General features: G+C 40.3%; 1 protein-coding gene across 1 annotated transcript in view; it reads right to left on the reverse strand.

The window, feature by feature from the left end:
• The window catches only part of cfap61 (cilia and flagella associated protein 61), a 46,147-nt gene that overhangs the window by 23,923 nt on the left and 3,319 nt on the right, over positions 1-18,905 (reverse strand). The window contains exons 6-15 of the mRNA XM_085373146.1: positions 18,502-18,628; positions 17,233-17,406; positions 16,880-16,959; positions 13,298-13,337; positions 11,987-12,123; positions 11,036-11,162; positions 9,793-9,870; positions 8,895-9,101; positions 7,116-7,244; positions 1,906-2,033 (exon numbers count right to left, since the gene is read on the reverse strand). Coding sequence (XP_085229272.1) covers positions 1,906-2,033; positions 7,116-7,244; positions 8,895-9,101; positions 9,793-9,870; positions 11,036-11,162; positions 11,987-12,123; positions 13,298-13,337; positions 16,880-16,959; positions 17,233-17,406; positions 18,502-18,628 — 1,227 coding nt within the window. The remainder of the gene's footprint in view (positions 1-1,905; positions 2,034-7,115; positions 7,245-8,894; positions 9,102-9,792; positions 9,871-11,035; positions 11,163-11,986; positions 12,124-13,297; positions 13,338-16,879; positions 16,960-17,232; positions 17,407-18,501; positions 18,629-18,905) is intronic.

Genomic DNA, 18,905 nt, shown 5'->3' on the forward strand with positions numbered 1-18,905 from the left:
CATTTCCCAGCAAACAATATTTATAGCTGGATCAGATAAAAATGCCTCCGTGCTTTGTGTCAGCATTGGTTTAAGCGTTGCTTTCTGACATGAACATGCGAATAATAACAACAACACAATAACACAGCAACAATCTGACAGCGACCACAGTCAAACTTTCTTGTCAATCCGTGCCAGAAGATGGATTTTTTGTTGCAGCGCTGAGGCATTATGGCCCATTATTGGCGTCTGGATGCGACAAAATCAGCAGCTCTGGATTTGCTCTGTTATCTGCCGGTGACAGACAGCTGTGGTGACCCTGCAGTCTGACCGCGGTGAGCAAAGGGCTGAGCCGCTGCAGAGCTCTTTATCTGCCTGACCCCGTCCCAGCCAGTAATGGAGAGGGGGGGGGGGGGGGGGTGGACTCAATGAGCACAAGGAAATCTGTGTTGGTGTGGAGGGGGGTGGACATTTGGGCAAGGCTGATAAGGGGGGCCCCTCGCAGGCCGAAACTGACCCATCTTTCACCCTCTAAATGTGTTGCCGCCTCACCATTAGTCCAGTAGACACTAACTGCCTCATTAGTCAACTCATTAGTGACAGCAAACACAGATCGCTGCAGCAGATCCTGACGGGGGAAACAGTGGAGTGGCTAATTAAAGGGGGCCGGCTCTGGCCCCGCTGAATGCCAGGCCTCAGACAGCTGCGTGCGCCTGCCCCGGCACCGCCGCAGTGCCAGCCTCACCAGCTCTATGAGCGCTGAGAGATCTCGCTCTCTCAAAACAACAACCCTGGTTGCCTGGCAGCTATCAGCTGGCTCTGAATCAGCAGCCCTCTGCTTCTTATTATTTGCTGGAGCAGTTAATCTCAGGGAGCGAGGACAGAGGCAAACAGAAGACGCCTGAGCTGAAGTCAAGTGACATTTCCAGAGGTTTGGATTCCTGGCATGAAAGGCGATAAAGAAATGAAACAGAAGCTCGAGTGAGAGGCTCTGGGCTACTCGGGCACCTAAACACATTTCATTCTAACATCTGCCAGATCTCTATTACAGCACCTGCATCCTCACCGTGTTCTTCTTCTTTGCCACATGCAGTGTGACCTGTTTGTGCTTATAGCAGACATCATTGTCTGCAGACAGTTACTGATTCAGAAACATGAGGTGCATGTTTAAGTGTTTGTACTACAGGTTGCGCCACTTGATGATTCTGAGTGCCATTTACACAGACTTTCATTATTAGACATATATGGAGACATCCACTGCGACCTATTTTGAATATGTAATCTTAAACACAAATTAATTTTATCAGTTTAATCAATGCCATAAGAGCAACTTTAAAAGTTCAATCAATTTTTATTAAACATGAGTAAACATGATAAATTTATCAGGAACTACTTTTAGAAGTGGATTAATCTATATTTGATCCTGTGAGTATTTGGGGCAACCGGCTGGTGTGTATGGTCAGATTGAATATGACTATAATGATTCATGAAGGAATATGTCATATGTTGGTGGCAACAGTGGCACTATGGCACAAAGGAACAATATTGTATACATCGGGCTACACTTGTACGTGGCACATTTACATCCGCCTGTTCACCACAAACTACCCGACAGACAGAAACTCTTGGGAGCACTTTGAGTGTATAGGTGAGATTCTGAGCAGCTAATGAAGCTGTGTGCCGTGTGCAGCAGAGCTGTGTGCTCTGTGCTTGATGGGGACTTGGAGATGATAAGGTACATACACAATGCACAGATGGTGAGAGGTTTCTGTGAGAGGCTTAATAAGGGCTTGAGCAAATTTTTGCCCCGGGACACCAAACAGCTAATCGGATCAGAGTGAAATAGGAAAAACGCTGTCACTCCTGCCACAAATTTAGAAAGTACAGCCGCAATCAATCCTGGAGTTAGTTCAGAGGCAGACTCACCAGGAACAAAGCACCTCGAGGAAAGCTAAACCTGTGTCCGAAGCTCCCACCAGCACAATCCGGGTATTAATGGTGACCTTTGGCTCCATGGTCAACTTTCTGCTGACGAGGCTGAGAGCAAACGGTGCCTAAGAGAAACAAAGAGAGGAGACGGTCTGTCACGTTTACCCCCATCTGGAGGCGACACATCACTCCCAGAACGACTGACACCATTTTCAGGAAATTAAATAAATGCAGCAAATGTACTTATTATTACATAATGACCTGTCCAATTTCTCCCATTCACAGCTCAGCAGATTTCATCGGGGTACCTCATCAGCCTGCAAGCTTTCAGCTTTTCTCTTTATACTCTGTGACATTCAAGCGCGACTCGTGCTGAATCTTAGGCCCTAAACGTCTGCGCTGTGTGAAACTTAATGGACACGCCATCAATCATGCTTTTCACCAGTTTTCAAAAAAGTTCACAAGCGTTTGAGCAGAAACGGCTCAAAGCAAAGGGATTTTCTTGCGTAAAAGGAAAAAGGAAATTACATTAAATGCTGCAAATTTCCAACAGCATATGAACTTTTTATACATCTTTTTTCAAGGGAAGAAGAATTTTAATGAGCTGACACGCAATCTGCCAAAATATACAGAGTCCTGCCTCCCTGCATAAGCGTATAATTACAAGTAGCATGAATAACATTTCGTGCAAAGCACATTTAATTTTAGCCAAAACGGAAAGCCCGCTGGGATGGGAAGGGATCAAATGTGTGACCTGAGAGTTAAGGAACCCTTTTCTCCAACAATCACAAAAGCGTCCCACAGGAATTGGTCGAACACGCCGTTCCAATTTCCCAATTCTCCAAGGCCAATCGTCTCTCTCGCCTCCTCTCACTGTGATCTGAGGCAGCTAATGTCGCCTTCATTTTCTATAATTAAACAGATTGGCCCCACAATGCACCTTATTGAATGAAAACAACACTGAGAAAAAAAAAAAAGTAAAAGAAAAAAGTGTGTGTGCGTGTGTGTGTGTGTGTGGGGGGGGGGGGGGGGGCATGGGTGGAATTAACCTTTGTGTGATATTTAAATAAATTTCCACGAGGGCATGTGAGCCCAACATCTGTCACATACACGGAGGTGTTTTGGCACAGGTTTGACTGTAGGAGGAAAACGTAAGAAGCCTTGGTTATTTTATATGATAAATAAGCCACACACTGAAAAATTTGAAGCATCAAAAAATCACAAAAAATTAAACTTTGCAGGTTTGATTTTGAATTGTGTTTGGTAATTTAGTATATACACCAAGCTTTTGTTTTGAAGCAACATATTTCAGAAAAGGTTGAGAGGTGTGTAATGCTTAAAAACACTTAATGGAACAACTAATTAAGTTAATTAGTAACATGATTGTGAATGGAAAACTATCCCGCAGAAGCTAAACCATGTGTATGCAGCCCTCCGGGTAATTTTAATTTTAGCAATACAATACCAAACCACATTCTGCAATTATTCCAGCTGCACGAGCCTCTGAGTACAGACTATTTATAAAAATGTCTGTGATTACTAAACAATTAATGCCACATTTTGGTCCTCGAATTAAAGCTGAGAGCGTGTACTTTCATGTTATTTGAATATTTTTGTACAGAGAGTTAAAACCTGAAAAATGTGCTCCAAAATAGATGGGTGTAACTGTATTTTCCATTTTTTTCATTTGGTCTTTGTACAGCATGTCGGAAACAGGGTTTCATCTCAGGAACTTATGTAAGCAGTAAAAGTCAATTTGTCTTTATTTTAATTTTGAATGCACAGGCTCATTATTTTTAATTTTTTGCTTGACTGGAGATAAAGTAGCCTTGGAGTCGATATGTGATGTATATTGTGTGATTACTGCAGGTAATATTAGGTTAAATCATGCAGCAACCACTGATGCTGAAAAACCAAATGAATTTCATGCAATAATCTGCAGTTCCACTAACGACCACATGAGGCAAGCTCCAAAGTGAGTCGATCCCCAGACGTCTGGGTTAAAATGATTTACCAGTATTAAAAAAGCATGTTTAAAAACTGGTGCAAAAAGAGTGTTTTGGATAGTTTGATGGATAAAAACTTCCCAGTGGGAATTTTGTCAGAACTGGATACTGGAGTTATGGGTATGGAGGTATGGCTGTTATGACTGATTATATTATATTATTGCAAACTGAGCCTGTGCTTGTTTTGCTGAGTGAAACTCCAGTATTTTACAGGTTTGCTATTTTGCACTAATTATCAGACAGGTGTGCGTTTGTGTGTTACATCCATGTAGTTTATGAATGCAGACTGATAACAAGTTTGTCAGAATTAGATGAACTCCACCCTCTGGTCCAAATACGGTCACTCAAGAAAACCAACATGGGTCCCACATACTACTCCTGAGAAGTTGTCTAAAGCTAATTTAAGCACGTTTTACTACCTGAAAGATGATTAAGAAAAAGTATGAACAGACTGCATTACTGTTCTCTACATTATATTACATTTATAAATATAAACTGGGACATGTAAATAAATATGAAATGAGCAGCACACTGGCTCTGAAAAGTCTGTGAAAGCTTTTTGGTGATGACACTGACTTGCCGGTATCATGTGCGCCTTAATTTTGAAGATAAGATCATGTCATGACCGTTTTCTGGTTCATTTAGACTAGCCTTTACCCTGAAGAAAAAAAAATCTCATATTATTGTTTGCATGTATATCTGTCTGTTCTATTAACTTTTAAAATAGATAAGACAAACAGTGATTTTTAAGCTGATGTCTCACACAGCTGCTGTAGGTCGACATTTATTGAAACCGAGCTTTACTTTATATGTAAAAACCCTTCATCTGTTATCATATACTGGAAAAATTAAATGCCTAGATGCATCCGTCTGAATACTGCAGGAATTAACCAGATGAGGTAATCAGATGAACAAAGCTCCCGTCTCATCTGCATGTGAGGTGGAGCAGGTGCAGCCGCTCTTATCGCGCTGGAGGTGCCTCACCTTTGCCGCACACAATGACCACGGCACTGCGTAACATGATCCCGTATTGACAGAGAGGGAACAGGTGCTTTAAATTTGATTAGTCATCCCGGGGCCGACATCGGGAGGAGGCTGGGACAAAGATCTCGGAGGCGAAGCTGTTATCAGGCAGCGTGGAAATCATGACTGGCATGGGGCTGGCGGGAGGGGAGGGGGGTGATGGAGTGAAATGAACATGTTAGTGTACATGGTGACGCCTCAGGTGGAAAGAGCGCTGCTGAACATGGGGTAAATATTTGAAGTGCAGGATGTTAAAATCAATCAGCCAGGCTTTAAGCCCCAAACATGGTTGACAGCTGAAACCATGCCATTATTCACACAGGCTACTTTCACCTGCTTTTCTCCACCTTTTACTGAAGTCATCTTAAGAAGCTGCACTTCATATTTACAGAAGAAAATATGCCTTAAACAGAGCGACAAACCAAGGTACTAAAACCCAGGCTGTTAGTTTCATTTTCTTTATTCTGTTGCACTTTTTCCCTTTACTTAATCAACTTATAGTGGAAATCAGGCAGCAGGTGACAGCTCAGCATACACTGCACGTGGAAGATGATGCAAGTGTTTTCTCTCACTTTCATATAATTAACCTCAGCTTTTTATTATCATCAGTGCTGAGCTGACACACAAACAGGTGAGTATTACTCTTCAAAAAGCATCAAAGCTGATCTGAAGGAAAGCGATGGCCTGACACCTGCCTGAAACACTCTGTGCTGGTTTTCCTTTCATTTGTATGTTTAGTTACAAGAACAGACCTGCGACAGATGGTCTGACTCCCCTCAGGGCATGGTCTCAACATCATGGAGTCAGTCTGGGATTACATGAACAGACAGAAGACTGAGACTATAAGACTGAAGCCACAGAAGATGCTGGAACAATAAACATACCAAAAACCTTAGTGCCATTCTCGGAACCAAATCATCGATGTCCTCGGCAGAATGTGTCACTCATTCAACAAAACCTTAAACCCTTTTCACTGAGTCAGACACAATCTGTCCTTCCCTAAAATACTCTAAACACATTATCAAACACTAAAACACAAAAAAGCAAACCACAAAGATAGAATTGGAGGAAAACTACAACACAGATGTCCGATCTTAAGCAGTTCTCTGATGTAATTTAATCAATATATGCCAGTTCGAAGGATGTCTGAGGTTGATTCCAGCAATGGATGGAAACGCTGAGAGGCAGTGAAGTAATCGGAAGGGCAATCTGTGACACGGCATATTTGTTTACATGGACTCACAATGACAAGAAACAAAAGAAATGACCTCATTCCACGTTTCTATAACAACAACAAAAGGTTTACTTGATTCATGCTTCTTATAACCATGTTGGGGTAATGTGGAACTGACCACTTATAAAGTCTTATGAGCTATTCAATACAAGCAAATGTAAGTGTACAAAGATTTAGTATACATTCCTTCCACTTATCCAGTTCAGGGTGACAGTGGGGCTGAACACTGTTTGTTTCATATCTGAATGAGTGAATTAGGACAAAGAAGTAGGAAGATCGACTGCAGCCACAATCTCAGGTCTTTACTGTATCCTGATATTTCATTTCATCTCATCAGTAAAACTGTAAAACTGGAGCACAACTGGAAATACACACTACATTTTTTATGAATGGTGCAACAAATCTTCACTGGTTCTAGGTGTTATCTGAATGATCATCTGTTATTTTGAGTGGAGGTTTAACAGTTTGGATGTGTTTGTGAGGTTTTACCTGAGAAGTCTTGGCTCTTTTGTGTACACAGCTTTGAGCCTGAGACAGTTAAATCCTCAAAGGATTTCCCTAAAAGTTAAAAAACTAAATCTCATCTTCTGAGCCAAACACGGTGTGCTGATTAGTCCATCATGCTTTTTTGCACATGAATGTGGGAGGACTTTTGTAGTTAATCCTCAGTAGAGTAGTTTAAAAACATTTGTTTCAAAGTGAATGTGATAAATTGTTGTAGGTGTGGGGGAAAAAGCTGCTCAGAAGCATCTCTAAAACATGAACGTTCATTCCATCAAACTGTGCACTTCATCCTCCAGCAGTGAGTTTCTCTTGCATACCTACAGTTTGTCTGAACTCTTTTGAAACAGCACCGCCTGGTGGCCACATGCGCACCCTGCTGTGCTCCCTGCCATCTAAACTCCCTGGCAGGAGGCTTCCTGTCAGCCTGCTGCTGTGCCCACCTGGTCTTCTGTGAGCCGCCTAGATGGGGCGTTGATGCCAAGCTCCTCCAGCGGGTAGATGATCTGGCGTCGTGGGCAGACGGGGACGGCGCAGTTGAGGACATAATGCAGATGGTGGACGCAGGAATTCTGAGTGCAGAGAGAGAGGGCACGGAGTCAGTGAGCACAGAAAGGGAAAACCCCATCGGAGGTTAAACAGCAATCAGTTTGGGGCTTTTTTGGGGGGGGGGTGCAACTGGAAAGCTACGTGGTGATAACGAGCTCGGGTGAAGAGTTAGATGATACAAGCGTTACACCACTGACACACGCTGCCCAAGCACAGCTAATTCTCTGCTTATCTTCTGCCATTATTCCATTTTCACATCACGATCACCCAATCTGGTGCTTGTTTGTGGAAGTTAATTAGCAGAGGAAGTGGAAGGTCTCTACACGTTGAGGAAATTTCTTATTATGGCGTGGAGAGGTTGAGCTGGCAGCGCTGTCGACACCTGCTGCCCCGACCTCGGGGACCGGCAGCCTGCTGTAAAAAATGACCTGCTGACAGGCGCAACACGACCACAAACCCGTCTCTCTGATCAAGTTAGACGGCCACGAGCACAATTCCATATCCAACCTGCTCTCTCCATAAATAAAAGTTTGCTGAATTAGAGGAAACCATTAAATGAATAAAACTCAGTATAAAAACATTTGGTTTTATTTATGTTTTTACGGGGTTGTGAAAAAATTCTCCTGGCTTTCAACAGCTTATTTTCCCTTCCTGCTGCAGGGATGATCTAATCTAATTCTGCCTTTATTCAGACTTTCTGTGACTTAAGTCAAAGTAATCAGTGATAATCCAACACAGAACTAATACAAACTGAATTACTTAACGAATTACTTAACGAATTTATTAGACCACCTGTCATAAAAACAGGAAGGCAAATGTTTTGAAAATCCATTAACAACAGAGAGTACTCAGCCAATGATTATGTCCTACTGTACATTTGCACAATTTTTTTGCACTATTTGCACTATAGTGTTTTCCAAAGTGATTCATGATCAGAACGTAAAACACATTTACATGTATAGATTCATTCCAAAGGGCTCTCATGCCTCAGAACGCATAACAAACCGACATACCGTAACATAGCGTCGGTATGTTACGTGATGGGATGAGGACATGTTGCGTGGGTCATATATAGCCTACTTCGATCTTAAGTGGGTTGAACCTGTGAAACTACATGGTAAATGTGCAAAATTGAGAAAAAGTTCTAGTAGTTCAAAGTGTAAAGTTTTTATTAATTTACACAAAATGTTGTATCTTTCTTTTGTTTTTTGTTAATGTGGACTTACTGTAAAAAAACAGACATTTCCTTAGCATTTACTGAAAAAAACAGGAACTTTCCTCTGCAGAGTATGAATGAAACTGGGGAGGTGGTCTTTAAAAACTGGCTTATGAAAACACGGTTGAAACTTAAAAATCTATATGCACTCCTTTTCCAAAGCCAACCTGTGGGCCGGACTCCCAGGCCAAATCTGGCCTCTGGGCCTTATGTTTTACACATCTCATCTAGACTGATTGTGTACCTTTACTGGCTACCTGTACATGCACTATCTTGCTACCTAGACTGGGGTTTTATAGTCACATGATCTGTGTAAAATGGATTTGTCTTTTTTTTTTAACACTTTTTACAGTGTGCACTCGTTAGTTTGTTACACTAATGAGCAGCCTTGCACCCCAGCTGGAAGTGGCCCAGTGGTTAAGGGCTAAGCAAGGACCTGGAAGCCCCGTGCACTCACCTCCTGGCTGTGGTAGGGGGGGTAGATTCGGAGGTACAGGCAGGATTTGCGAGCCTGCCGGAGAACCTCCTTAAAGAAGTTCTTGGAGAAGTGTTGGACGGTGGTTTTGAGGACGAAGTGGAGTATCTGAGCGTGCTCATCGTAGCCATGGTGGCTAAAGTAGATGAAGCTCTCGATGTTGTAGTGAGCACGGATGTACTCGATGTCCTGACAAAGACACAGATTCATGTGAGCTTGACGACAGAGGAACAAATTTCAGGAGTAATATTTTAGGTTTTTCTCCTTTTACATTGTACATTTTGCTTATTGCAGTTCTTTTGCCTTTGTTGCCTATTACTGTGTTATTAGACCATGAAGTATTGGTATGCCATGTCATATAATAGCTACATTATTAAGAATTAATTAAAGCTATTAATATAACTTTAATTAATTTTATTTGTACATTGTCTTTTTATTTATTGTTTATTTTATCTTATTTCAAATTAGTATTTTATTTAATAGAATATTTTCTTAATTATTTATATTGTTTAATTGTTTTTACTGTTGTTGTTGAAGGTTGGCTTTTTGTTTTTGCAAGTATCCCATGTCCACAATGTGTCCTAATTGGCCATTTAGCATTAAAAATTATAAATAAAAACAAATAAAAGCGGCAGATCGATGGAGCATAAAAATGAACATGCAGCACAATTCCTAACGGAAAAAAAAATTCCAGACTTTAATCATATAAAGCGCAGCTCTTTAGTCAGAGAAGAAGTGAAAAGCCAGGCTAGTGTTTAAAACAGCTCACTGGCAACTCCATTTACCTTTTATTAGAAATCTTTTTACTCCTTTCAGGCAGAATGGGGGTTTAAATGGTCAAACACTTCACACTTTTACTAATAAACCAGACTTCTAGTACCTGCTCGTCCTTGATGATGACAATCCCAACTAACTCTGCTTCTGCCTGGGCGACGAAGGCCTGCAGTGGAACGGCATCCTGAGGAACAAGTGAACCAAACAAAAACACGTCAAATTTCCGTGATTCCACTGAACTACACACGAGAAGAGTGCACTTTACTTGTAGCTGAGACCAGTGCCATGAATACACATGAAGTGGCTGCATTCTCATTTGAGAAGTAATTATCAGTGTTGGAGCTGCGGCAGTGACAGCTGGGGTGTCAGTCAGAGAGGAAAATCCGTTCAGCTGAATTCTCACCAATCTGTTCCCTGGCACAAGAGCCAATATTCCTCGTTATTCCAAGACAATCATCACACCGCTCCAGTTACACTCGACAGTCCAAATTAATCACCATCTCATTTTTTAAAGTTAAGGGGAGCAAAAAGAGTTTTACCCGCCTTAAATTTACTATATTAACCCTTTGTTGTTGTCTCTGGGTTTGGAGTTCTGTTTGACTTTGTTTATCTCATGATGTGTTTCAGATTTTATGATATTGTTTTTTTAACTCTTGGTTTTTGTGTTGGTGCGCAGGGCGGAGTTTTCTGCCTGCCTGCCTCCACCTGTATTACCTCCTGTTTGCTCTTCTTACCTGTTTCCTCCTATCTGCCAACATTCCCTGTCTAACATCCATGTTTCCTAAATTTTGGAACTGCGGTCAAGTTAGTCAAGTTAGTTTAAGAAAGGTTTGGAATGAATGAAATGACCCTGAAGTATCTGCATGGCAGCTGTAATAAGAGCTGTCTGACTTCTTTAAACAGTAAGCAAAGGTGCTTTTATGCTTCCTTTAGCAGAGGACACACTGGAGCATCTTTAACGAAAGGAAAGCAGATACTACTGCTTCAGGATCATCATTAATTAGTTTTACTTCAGAGAGTTACACAAAGGCTGAAGAAAATCAGGAGTTACAAACATAATAAGCTAATCTCAGAGTCACAAAATTTTTTCTTTGATTTCACAGATGAGATGAAGTAGATGTTCCTCTTTGCTTAAAATACAACCTTGATATTAAAGTGATTTTCATATCCAGTTTTGTCAAAGTCTTATTTAAACAGAACTTGTTACGAGTTGTTTCAACTTGTAGTTGAAACTCATTTTCTGCAGATATATCTGAATGTGTGAGTCTTTGTCTGATCTAAAGCACAGCTGAGGTCTGTCTTTGTGAATCTGACTGCAGGTGTGTTAATAACAGTGTTTGTTGGCTGACCTGGTCACAGCCAGTCTCGTAGTAGCGGTCCAGGTCCTGCAGCAAAGACTCATTCAGACTCAGATCCTTCACCAGAGCAGAGACAGCAGAGCGGTCCAGAGCCACGGCTGGCCTCACGCTCAAAGACCTGTGGGGAAAAAACACTTAAAGAGTCTGTGGAAATGCTTTCTATAGTGCTCTGAGACTTCATAAATGATTTCATGGTATAATCACTATAAATGACTGAACAGTTCATGCTCTGTATCGATGCTGTTTTAAAGAATGTGTTGATCTCTTGGGCTCAGCACTGCAGGAGTACATGGATGATTTTTCAAATTTCACTAAACATACTCAGCCACTTTATTAGGTACAGAAGTTCAACTTTACACTAACCAAAGTATCTAACGAGCCAATCACACGGCAGTAACATGATAGATGTAGGGCTGCAGAAATGATCACGACAACCTTCTGAAGTTCAAAAAGAGATTCATAATGGAGGAAGAAATGTGGTTAAGTCACTGAATGTGACATGGCTGTTGTGTCAGACAGCCTGGTCTGAGTATTTCAGAAACTGCTGATTTAGTAGGGGTCTTCCCACACAACCATTTCTAGGGTTTGCAGAAAATGTCAGAAAAAGAGAAAATATACAGTGAACTTCAGTTTTCTGAGTTAAACTGTCTTGTGGCTGTCAGATGTCAGACTGGCCAGACTGCTTCGAACTGATTGGAAGGCAACAGTAATTTAATACAATGAGTTTAAATCAATACAAATAACCACTCAATACAACGAAGGTATGCAGCACAGCGTCTCTGACTGCAAAACATGTTGAACCTTGAAGCAGAAGACCACACCAGTGGATATTAGAGGAAATGTAAATGTTAAAAGTGACAGAGTCATTAGGTTCAAATACACTATCGGTGTTGTTCATTTGTGATTTTGGGAAACAAACAAAACTTGAGCTGTGAGATTTACCTGATTCCATCGCGGTGAAAGATATAGAGCTCATGTTGCGGCAAGCTGGTGGGAATTGACGGCACCCTGATAAAGTTCTGCAACAGGGGGAACTCAGTGGACAGATTTGGAACTGTGATAACGCAGAAGTTCTGGTCCTGCACAAACAAAGATAACACACATCAACAACTGAACAATAATCCATATATGGACAAAAACACTGGGCCACCTACAAATTACACCAACAGGAGCTACACGGCCATGCTCGGCATGAAGCTCCTGGGGTGCAGTTTTGTGCTGATGTTAATGCCAGAGAAGGTTTGGGATGCAGTGCATTGGTGACTTTTATGCAATATACAGCTCAGCGCTGTAACTTTAGATGGTCCTCCACTTTGTCACTGAGTGGCTGTGGTTTCTAAACCGTTCGACTTTGCAATAATGCCACTTACAGCTGATCGTGTAAAATCTAGGAGAGAAGAAATTCCATGAACTGATTTGTTTCAATGGACACATCCTGTTACAGTGCCCGTCCAACTGTGGAGCACCTATCAGAGCCATGCAGTGATTTCTGTTTGTTTTAGGAACGTAATACAATTTTTATTTATATACAGTTTTTAATGATCAAAAACCCCAAATCAAATTGATTCTTCTTCTCTCTCCAGGCCTAGCCATCAAAACAGCACAACTTCAAGGCAGGTTGTACTGAGCAGCCTTGCGATTTTGGTCTTCTGTTCGGAACAGACCATCTAAGAAATTTGTACTTCGCTTTGTTGAGTGAAATTCTAGTATTTTACTAGCTTGTTTCTAATTAGTACTTATTAGCAGTGCCTGTGGGTTGGACCCATATGGTTTATGGAAGCTGACAACTAGTGTTAGCGCATAACTGAGGGTTAGCTGGTTCCTGGCTGTGGCCAAAATGCTAATGCTAAGTTAGTTGCTACATTTGGTATAGCCACCTCTTAAGTAAGTAAGTGTGGGTGGCTCGGTGTTATTGACTAGGAGACTTCCAGACAAAGTTTCTCTGATTACCAAGTGTGGTTGTTCCCTGCCCTTTTTTCTTGTTTTTCCACATCATCAATTACAAATCAACTGAAAAATTGCTAAAATAAAATAAAATAAATTTCAAAAATAAATAACTAAACATCTTAATTGCCTGAAACTTTTGGAAAGTTAATTCTCACTTGTTAAAAAAAAAGCTTTAATGTACTTTTTAAAAAAAAAAAACATTTTCAGGCATGTGAACCACTCTCAGGTCTAGCGAAAAACCAGGGGTCACTGACATAACGTAGAGAACATCTGACAGAGCTTTAAACTTGCAAAGATGATACTCACGGGGAAAACCTGGAACAGAAAAGGAATAAAGTCCGCTGATCTGGAAGAGAAGAGGAAGAGGAAGTTAAGTGTAACTACGAGTCTGTGCCAAACTGGTGATCACTGTGGTGGAACAACTGTCCGACCAATCTGCCCGCTGCTTCCAGCTCGACTTCTCGCCTTCAGCTCTCTGTCACTTTAAGCGTTGCTCTCATTAATAACGTGCTCACTCTCGGCAGGAAGCGACTCGACTCCATATTCAGTAACAGCTGGGAGGTGAGGCGGCGGTGAGGGGGGCTCAGCGGGAGCCAACTAACAGTCACTCTCCCTGCTTTAACGCGGCATATGACTGATGTAGCTCTGGACGGCTGCCACCAGCGCTGCCGAGTCACAGCCTCCAAAAAGTGAGAAACATATTTTAATTAAAACATGTAATATTTCTGAATATTTTTCCCATTTTTAAACGGTGATATCTGACAGTCGACATCTGTGAATTTTGCAGAAGTTGCCTCATACCTTTTAATAACTTTAGCTGCTGTGTTTACTTTACTTTTCCATGGCCTGCACATCACTTACATAGCCAATATTCTTTACTAAACAATTTATTATATCTGGATTATGACTTAAAGTGTTTTTATACTACAATTTCAGGTATTTACTTAAAATGTACATAAATTTAGATGCTTATGATGAAAGCAAAGACAAAAGGAATCGCAGTGACACAAAATGTCTAAAATCCAAAAATGAACACAAGAAAATCAGAAAACAGTGTTGGGAAAAATAAAGCAGGCAACACAACAAGCAGGGAGGATAACATATGTAAATTAAATAAGTCAGTATAATAATTTATTTATAAAGTATGGTTTTCACATACCAAAGTGCTGTACAGGGTATGTATATCTATATGCACATGCACACATGCATACATGTAATTACAATACATATAAAAGACTAATTAGGTCCACATCATGTGGACGTCTATGACAGGTGCAGGAAATTGATATAGTTTATAAATGTAATATGTTTTTATTTATCAATATCAACATTGTTGTTATCAATATGATACATATGAATATGGATTATGTATAAACAAACACAATTTGTTATGTGTTGTTAGCCTATCGATGTAGTCAGTGCATGTGGGTTTTTAAAAATATTTTTTTTTATTTTACATTTGCCTGTTTTTTAATTGATCAACTTATTTGTTTGTAACCAGGTTAAAATGGTAATTTATTCAAATGAAATAATGAAATTGTTGAAATCCATGTTCAAAGGTGAAAATTACAGAAGAGGATTAGGGGCAATGGGGGAAAAAAGAAGTTGGCACGTAATTCTGAGATTAAAGTTAACCTCAGAATTCTGATTTTTCTGAGAAAAATAATTCTGAGGAAAAAGTCAGAATTCTGACTTTAATCTCAGAATTCTGACTTTTTTTTCAGAATCCTGACTTCAATCTCAGAATTCTGAGTGGGCACCTGTTTTTTTCCTTCTTTTCCAGAATTCCGAGAAAAAAGTCAGAATTCTGAGAAAAAGTCAGAATTCTGAGATTAATCTCAGAATTCTGACTTTTTCCTCAGCATTATTTTTTCTCAGAATTCTGACTTAAATCTCAGAATTTATCAGATTCTGAGTGGGGACATGTTTTTTTTTTTTTTCCAGGATTCTGAGATTAAAGTCAGAATTCTGAGAAAAATTTTTTCAGAAGAAACAGTCAGAATTCTGAGATTTAAAAGAGCAGTCCCGCATTTTATTGTGAAGAACTAAGGATTTTAAGAGGAAGTGAATTTGGCTGTGATCGGTAGCAGGACTGAGAGACGTTGCAAGGGGAAGTATGAGAAGTTTGTGCCAGTGCGTACTGGTCTATATGCTCAACTGTATTTGTCTATGCGCACATTTTGCAAACTGTGACAAGCTGAGGACATTTCTGCTCCAAATCTACCAGGGATTCCTACTCTGCATTCCTTTACACTTAACTGTTTCTGTACAGTGAACATGCTCTCCACCTTCTGAAAACATGGGTCTACAGAGCCTATAGAAGCATTATAAAAACAAAGTTGTCCACAACAACTGCATATGGCCCGTACACAGAGGTCCTACAGATGTCAACACTAGACATTCAGTAGGTGTAAAAAAAAAAAAAAAAGAGGTCAGCTTGCATTACAAAACAACCCCTTCAGTGGACCAAAATTTTATGTCCAAGAATCCAATCCTACTTTATTTATAGAGCACTTTAAAAACAACATGGTTGACCAAAGTGCGTTCCAGTAAAAAACTGTGATAAAAGTTAAGTTAAACCACACATTAAACAGACAAAGAAAATTAAATAGCAATAAAATAAATAAATACATGAAAAAAAGATAAAAAATGAATCAGTAAATATTAAAACATGATTAAAATAGACAATAAAGTATAAAATAAATAAAATTAACAAAGTAAAAAAGATCAAAAGCAACCAAAAACTGACTAAAACTGACTACAAGCTGACTCTGGTCCTACCCCCAAAAAACGCCTTGGAAAAAAGGTTTGTTTTTAAAAGTCATTTGAAAATTTCAAGTGTTGGGGCCAGCCTAATATATGGAGGGGCAACTTTTCCATAATTTGGGGGCCACAACAGCGAAAGTTCTGTCCCCCCAGTTTTTCAGTCTTGACATGGGGAAACAAGGAGTGACTGGTCAGTTCATCTGAGAGACCTTTGTGCACTGTATAGGTGTAGCAGCCCTGCCAGGTAGGCAGGCCTGGCCATTTAAAACTTTAAAAGCAATCAATAAAATTAAAAAAAAATTCTAATAGACAGACAACCCGTGTAAAGAGGGAAGAACGGGGGGTAATGTACTCATGTTTGCGTGTACATTTTAAGGTTATAAACAGGTAAACCATGTGACAAAACTGGATCCAGAGTGTGTCCATGTTTATGTGTGGGACCAGTCGCAAACATTAAAAGCATCAAGTAAAAAAGTCCTTTGCCAGTGGTTTAGTAGAATGTCTTATAAAAGAATTAACTCTGACGGCACTTTTTTGTGACAACAGTACAAATGGAAATGCTCAACTTTAAGTAGGGCTGGGTGATGGAAGAAAACCTATATATCACAATAATTTTTTTTTTTTGTTATATTGCAACACTCGATATATATGGTGATATGGCTTGTCTCTTTGTTTTGCAAATTACCGCATTTTGTTCGACATCCTCCCAATATCGCCATATTTTTCCCTATCTGGTAGTATATAAACCATACAAACACGCATGCTCAGCGCAGTGTGCTGGATAGAAAATGTTGCATTTGAATCGTGTGGGAGGAAAAAAGGTCATCTGTGATGGTGATAAGGAAGTGGATCGCTTAATCACAAGGTTTTTAAGTGTTTTTAAAGATTAGTTCTGAAGGCTTTGTGCCTTCATTGAAAAGAGCCAGCACAGGGAAATGGGGCACTTTCCTGGAGAGGAAGAAGGGGAATGAGGTGAGGATTCAAACGCAACTCAGCCACACTGATGTGGAGCTCAGAGTAATGATGTAATACATCAGGTTTTAGATACACGCAGGACACTTATCTGAAGTATTTGCTGTCGGTTTTAAGGTTTTAAATGTCAGCTTTATTCTGAAAGCTTACCTCAGTTCATAATTCTTGTCAATAACAAAGATCTGAATACAGAAGGTGTTGGATTTTTCTGAAATCTCAGCCTCCTCCTGCTGAGATGTGTGACAACAAACACAAACAGACTTCAGACTGTATAGTACGACTGTGTTCATCTGTTCTTAAATTATCTGAGCAATAAAAATAAAAAAGGAAGGATTAGATAGACAAACAGAGAAGGGTGCTTCTTTCATTTCATCTTAATTTCCACATCTTTATATTGTTTTGAGCAGTGATCACATTTTGCTGTCCAACATCTTAGGAGTGTTTTGGAGCAATAAGAAAAGTTGAATCATTTCTCAGATATGAGATAGGTTTGGTTTATTTACCTGCTCTGCAGCCCGCCTATGTTCATCTTCATCAGACTGAGCAGGAACTTTATGATGTTTTGTTTTCTGCTCTCTGATCAAACCGTCAAACTCACTCAGTTCAAATCTGCCAAGGAGCCACTTCAGGTTGACATCAGCACTGGCACAGATGAAGCCAACGGCGACTCCATTAATCTACAGAAGAAACACATGCTGTATGATCATACTAATGTAGCACTGCTTTCTTTTTCTCTCAGTGGTTTATCACTTCCTGTTTTATTCTGGTTTCCTGGCTTCCTCTGTTTTTCCTCCTTTTTTTCTTGCCAACACAAAAGTCTGCGTCTGAGGCTTGATTTACCTTTATCAAATGACCGCAAGAATGCTCAGTCTTACATTTAATAAGATAACACAGACTCATAGCTTAAGCTTTCTGTCTTGACCCCAAAGACCAGTTGTGAGCCAGGAGAAACCCTGATGTGTGTAGATAATCTCTAGAAGGTGCTGCCCAGAAGCAGAAATTTCATCAGGTTTTTATATTGTTTTACTTGTGTTCCTGAATGCATTCACCAGGCGCTCAATAAATGAGACGTGCTTCATATTTAGGTTTAGAAATAATTCTGAGGTTCCTGACTTTACAAATAGCATCTGAAAAAACACCTAAAACTTCACTGAATAGCTACTTTCACATTTCCTGTTCTCAACTTCAACAGGACTAAAAATAGATGGCATTTTTTCTGTGCACATCTGCATCAGCTACCGAGTTTGTCTTGCTGGTTTTGGTTGCTGATCATAAGTAGACAAGCTTTTATCACTAACAGACCATCTGAACAGGACGTAAGCTGGAAATAACTGAACGACACATTCTGCAGCTTCACAAACAGTTTCTGGCGTGCGGTGGACTGAAGAGAAAAAACCCTCTGGGACAATGTTGGATTGCGCTGAACATAATCAGACAAAAAGCCCAAAATGCTTCAGATGTCTGGACACAATATGTTCAGTGAGAGCATGCTTTGGCTGGGTATCAGCTCGTATCTGCCATATGCTGCCACAAACACATGTCAGCCCAACGGGCGGGGAGGGGAGAGGAGGATCTGTCGTCTCCCAAGTCCCGAGGGAATGAACCCTAGCGGGGTTTCTGATAGTCACTCGTCATCACAAAGCTGCTATTACAATATTTTTAGACACACATGAAACACATGAGACGCTTAGAACCACACACACGGGGGGGGGGGTGAATCAAGGATTAACCCAAAATTAAGAGTAGAAAAAAATCTTTAACATGGAACAAACCTCGCAAACAGCGGTGTGATGCTCCTCGGCCTCAATGAGCGCTGCGAGGAAGAATGGCTGGTGACTGATAGACAGCAGGTTTGTCTGCTCATCAAACAGAGGTATAATGTCATTGTGATCCTCAACCCTGAAAAATGGAAAAATGGAGACACCTACACTTAACACCAGTCAATGTACTATTTCTATTATTCTATTTCTGCTGTGCAGTGTGAACCTGAACCCTGATGCCAGACAGTTATCGTCACCCCTGCAGCTGTACAAACACTCTTTATCCACTTTTGGATCATAGATTAAGATTTTACATTTAGATTTAGCTTTGGGTTCATGTTATTCATTTGCACCTGTAGGCAGATCTGGTTACTCATACATTCACATATCTACAGTTTTTAAAACGACACAGAAAA

The sequence above is a fragment of the Diplotaxodon limnothrissa genome, linkage group LG15, assembly GCF_057381915.1.
Source record: "Diplotaxodon limnothrissa isolate DT_005_m linkage group LG15, D_limnothrissa_male_GT1.1, whole genome shotgun sequence".
In the NCBI taxonomy this organism is placed as follows: domain Eukaryota; kingdom Metazoa; phylum Chordata; class Actinopteri; order Cichliformes; family Cichlidae; genus Diplotaxodon; species Diplotaxodon limnothrissa.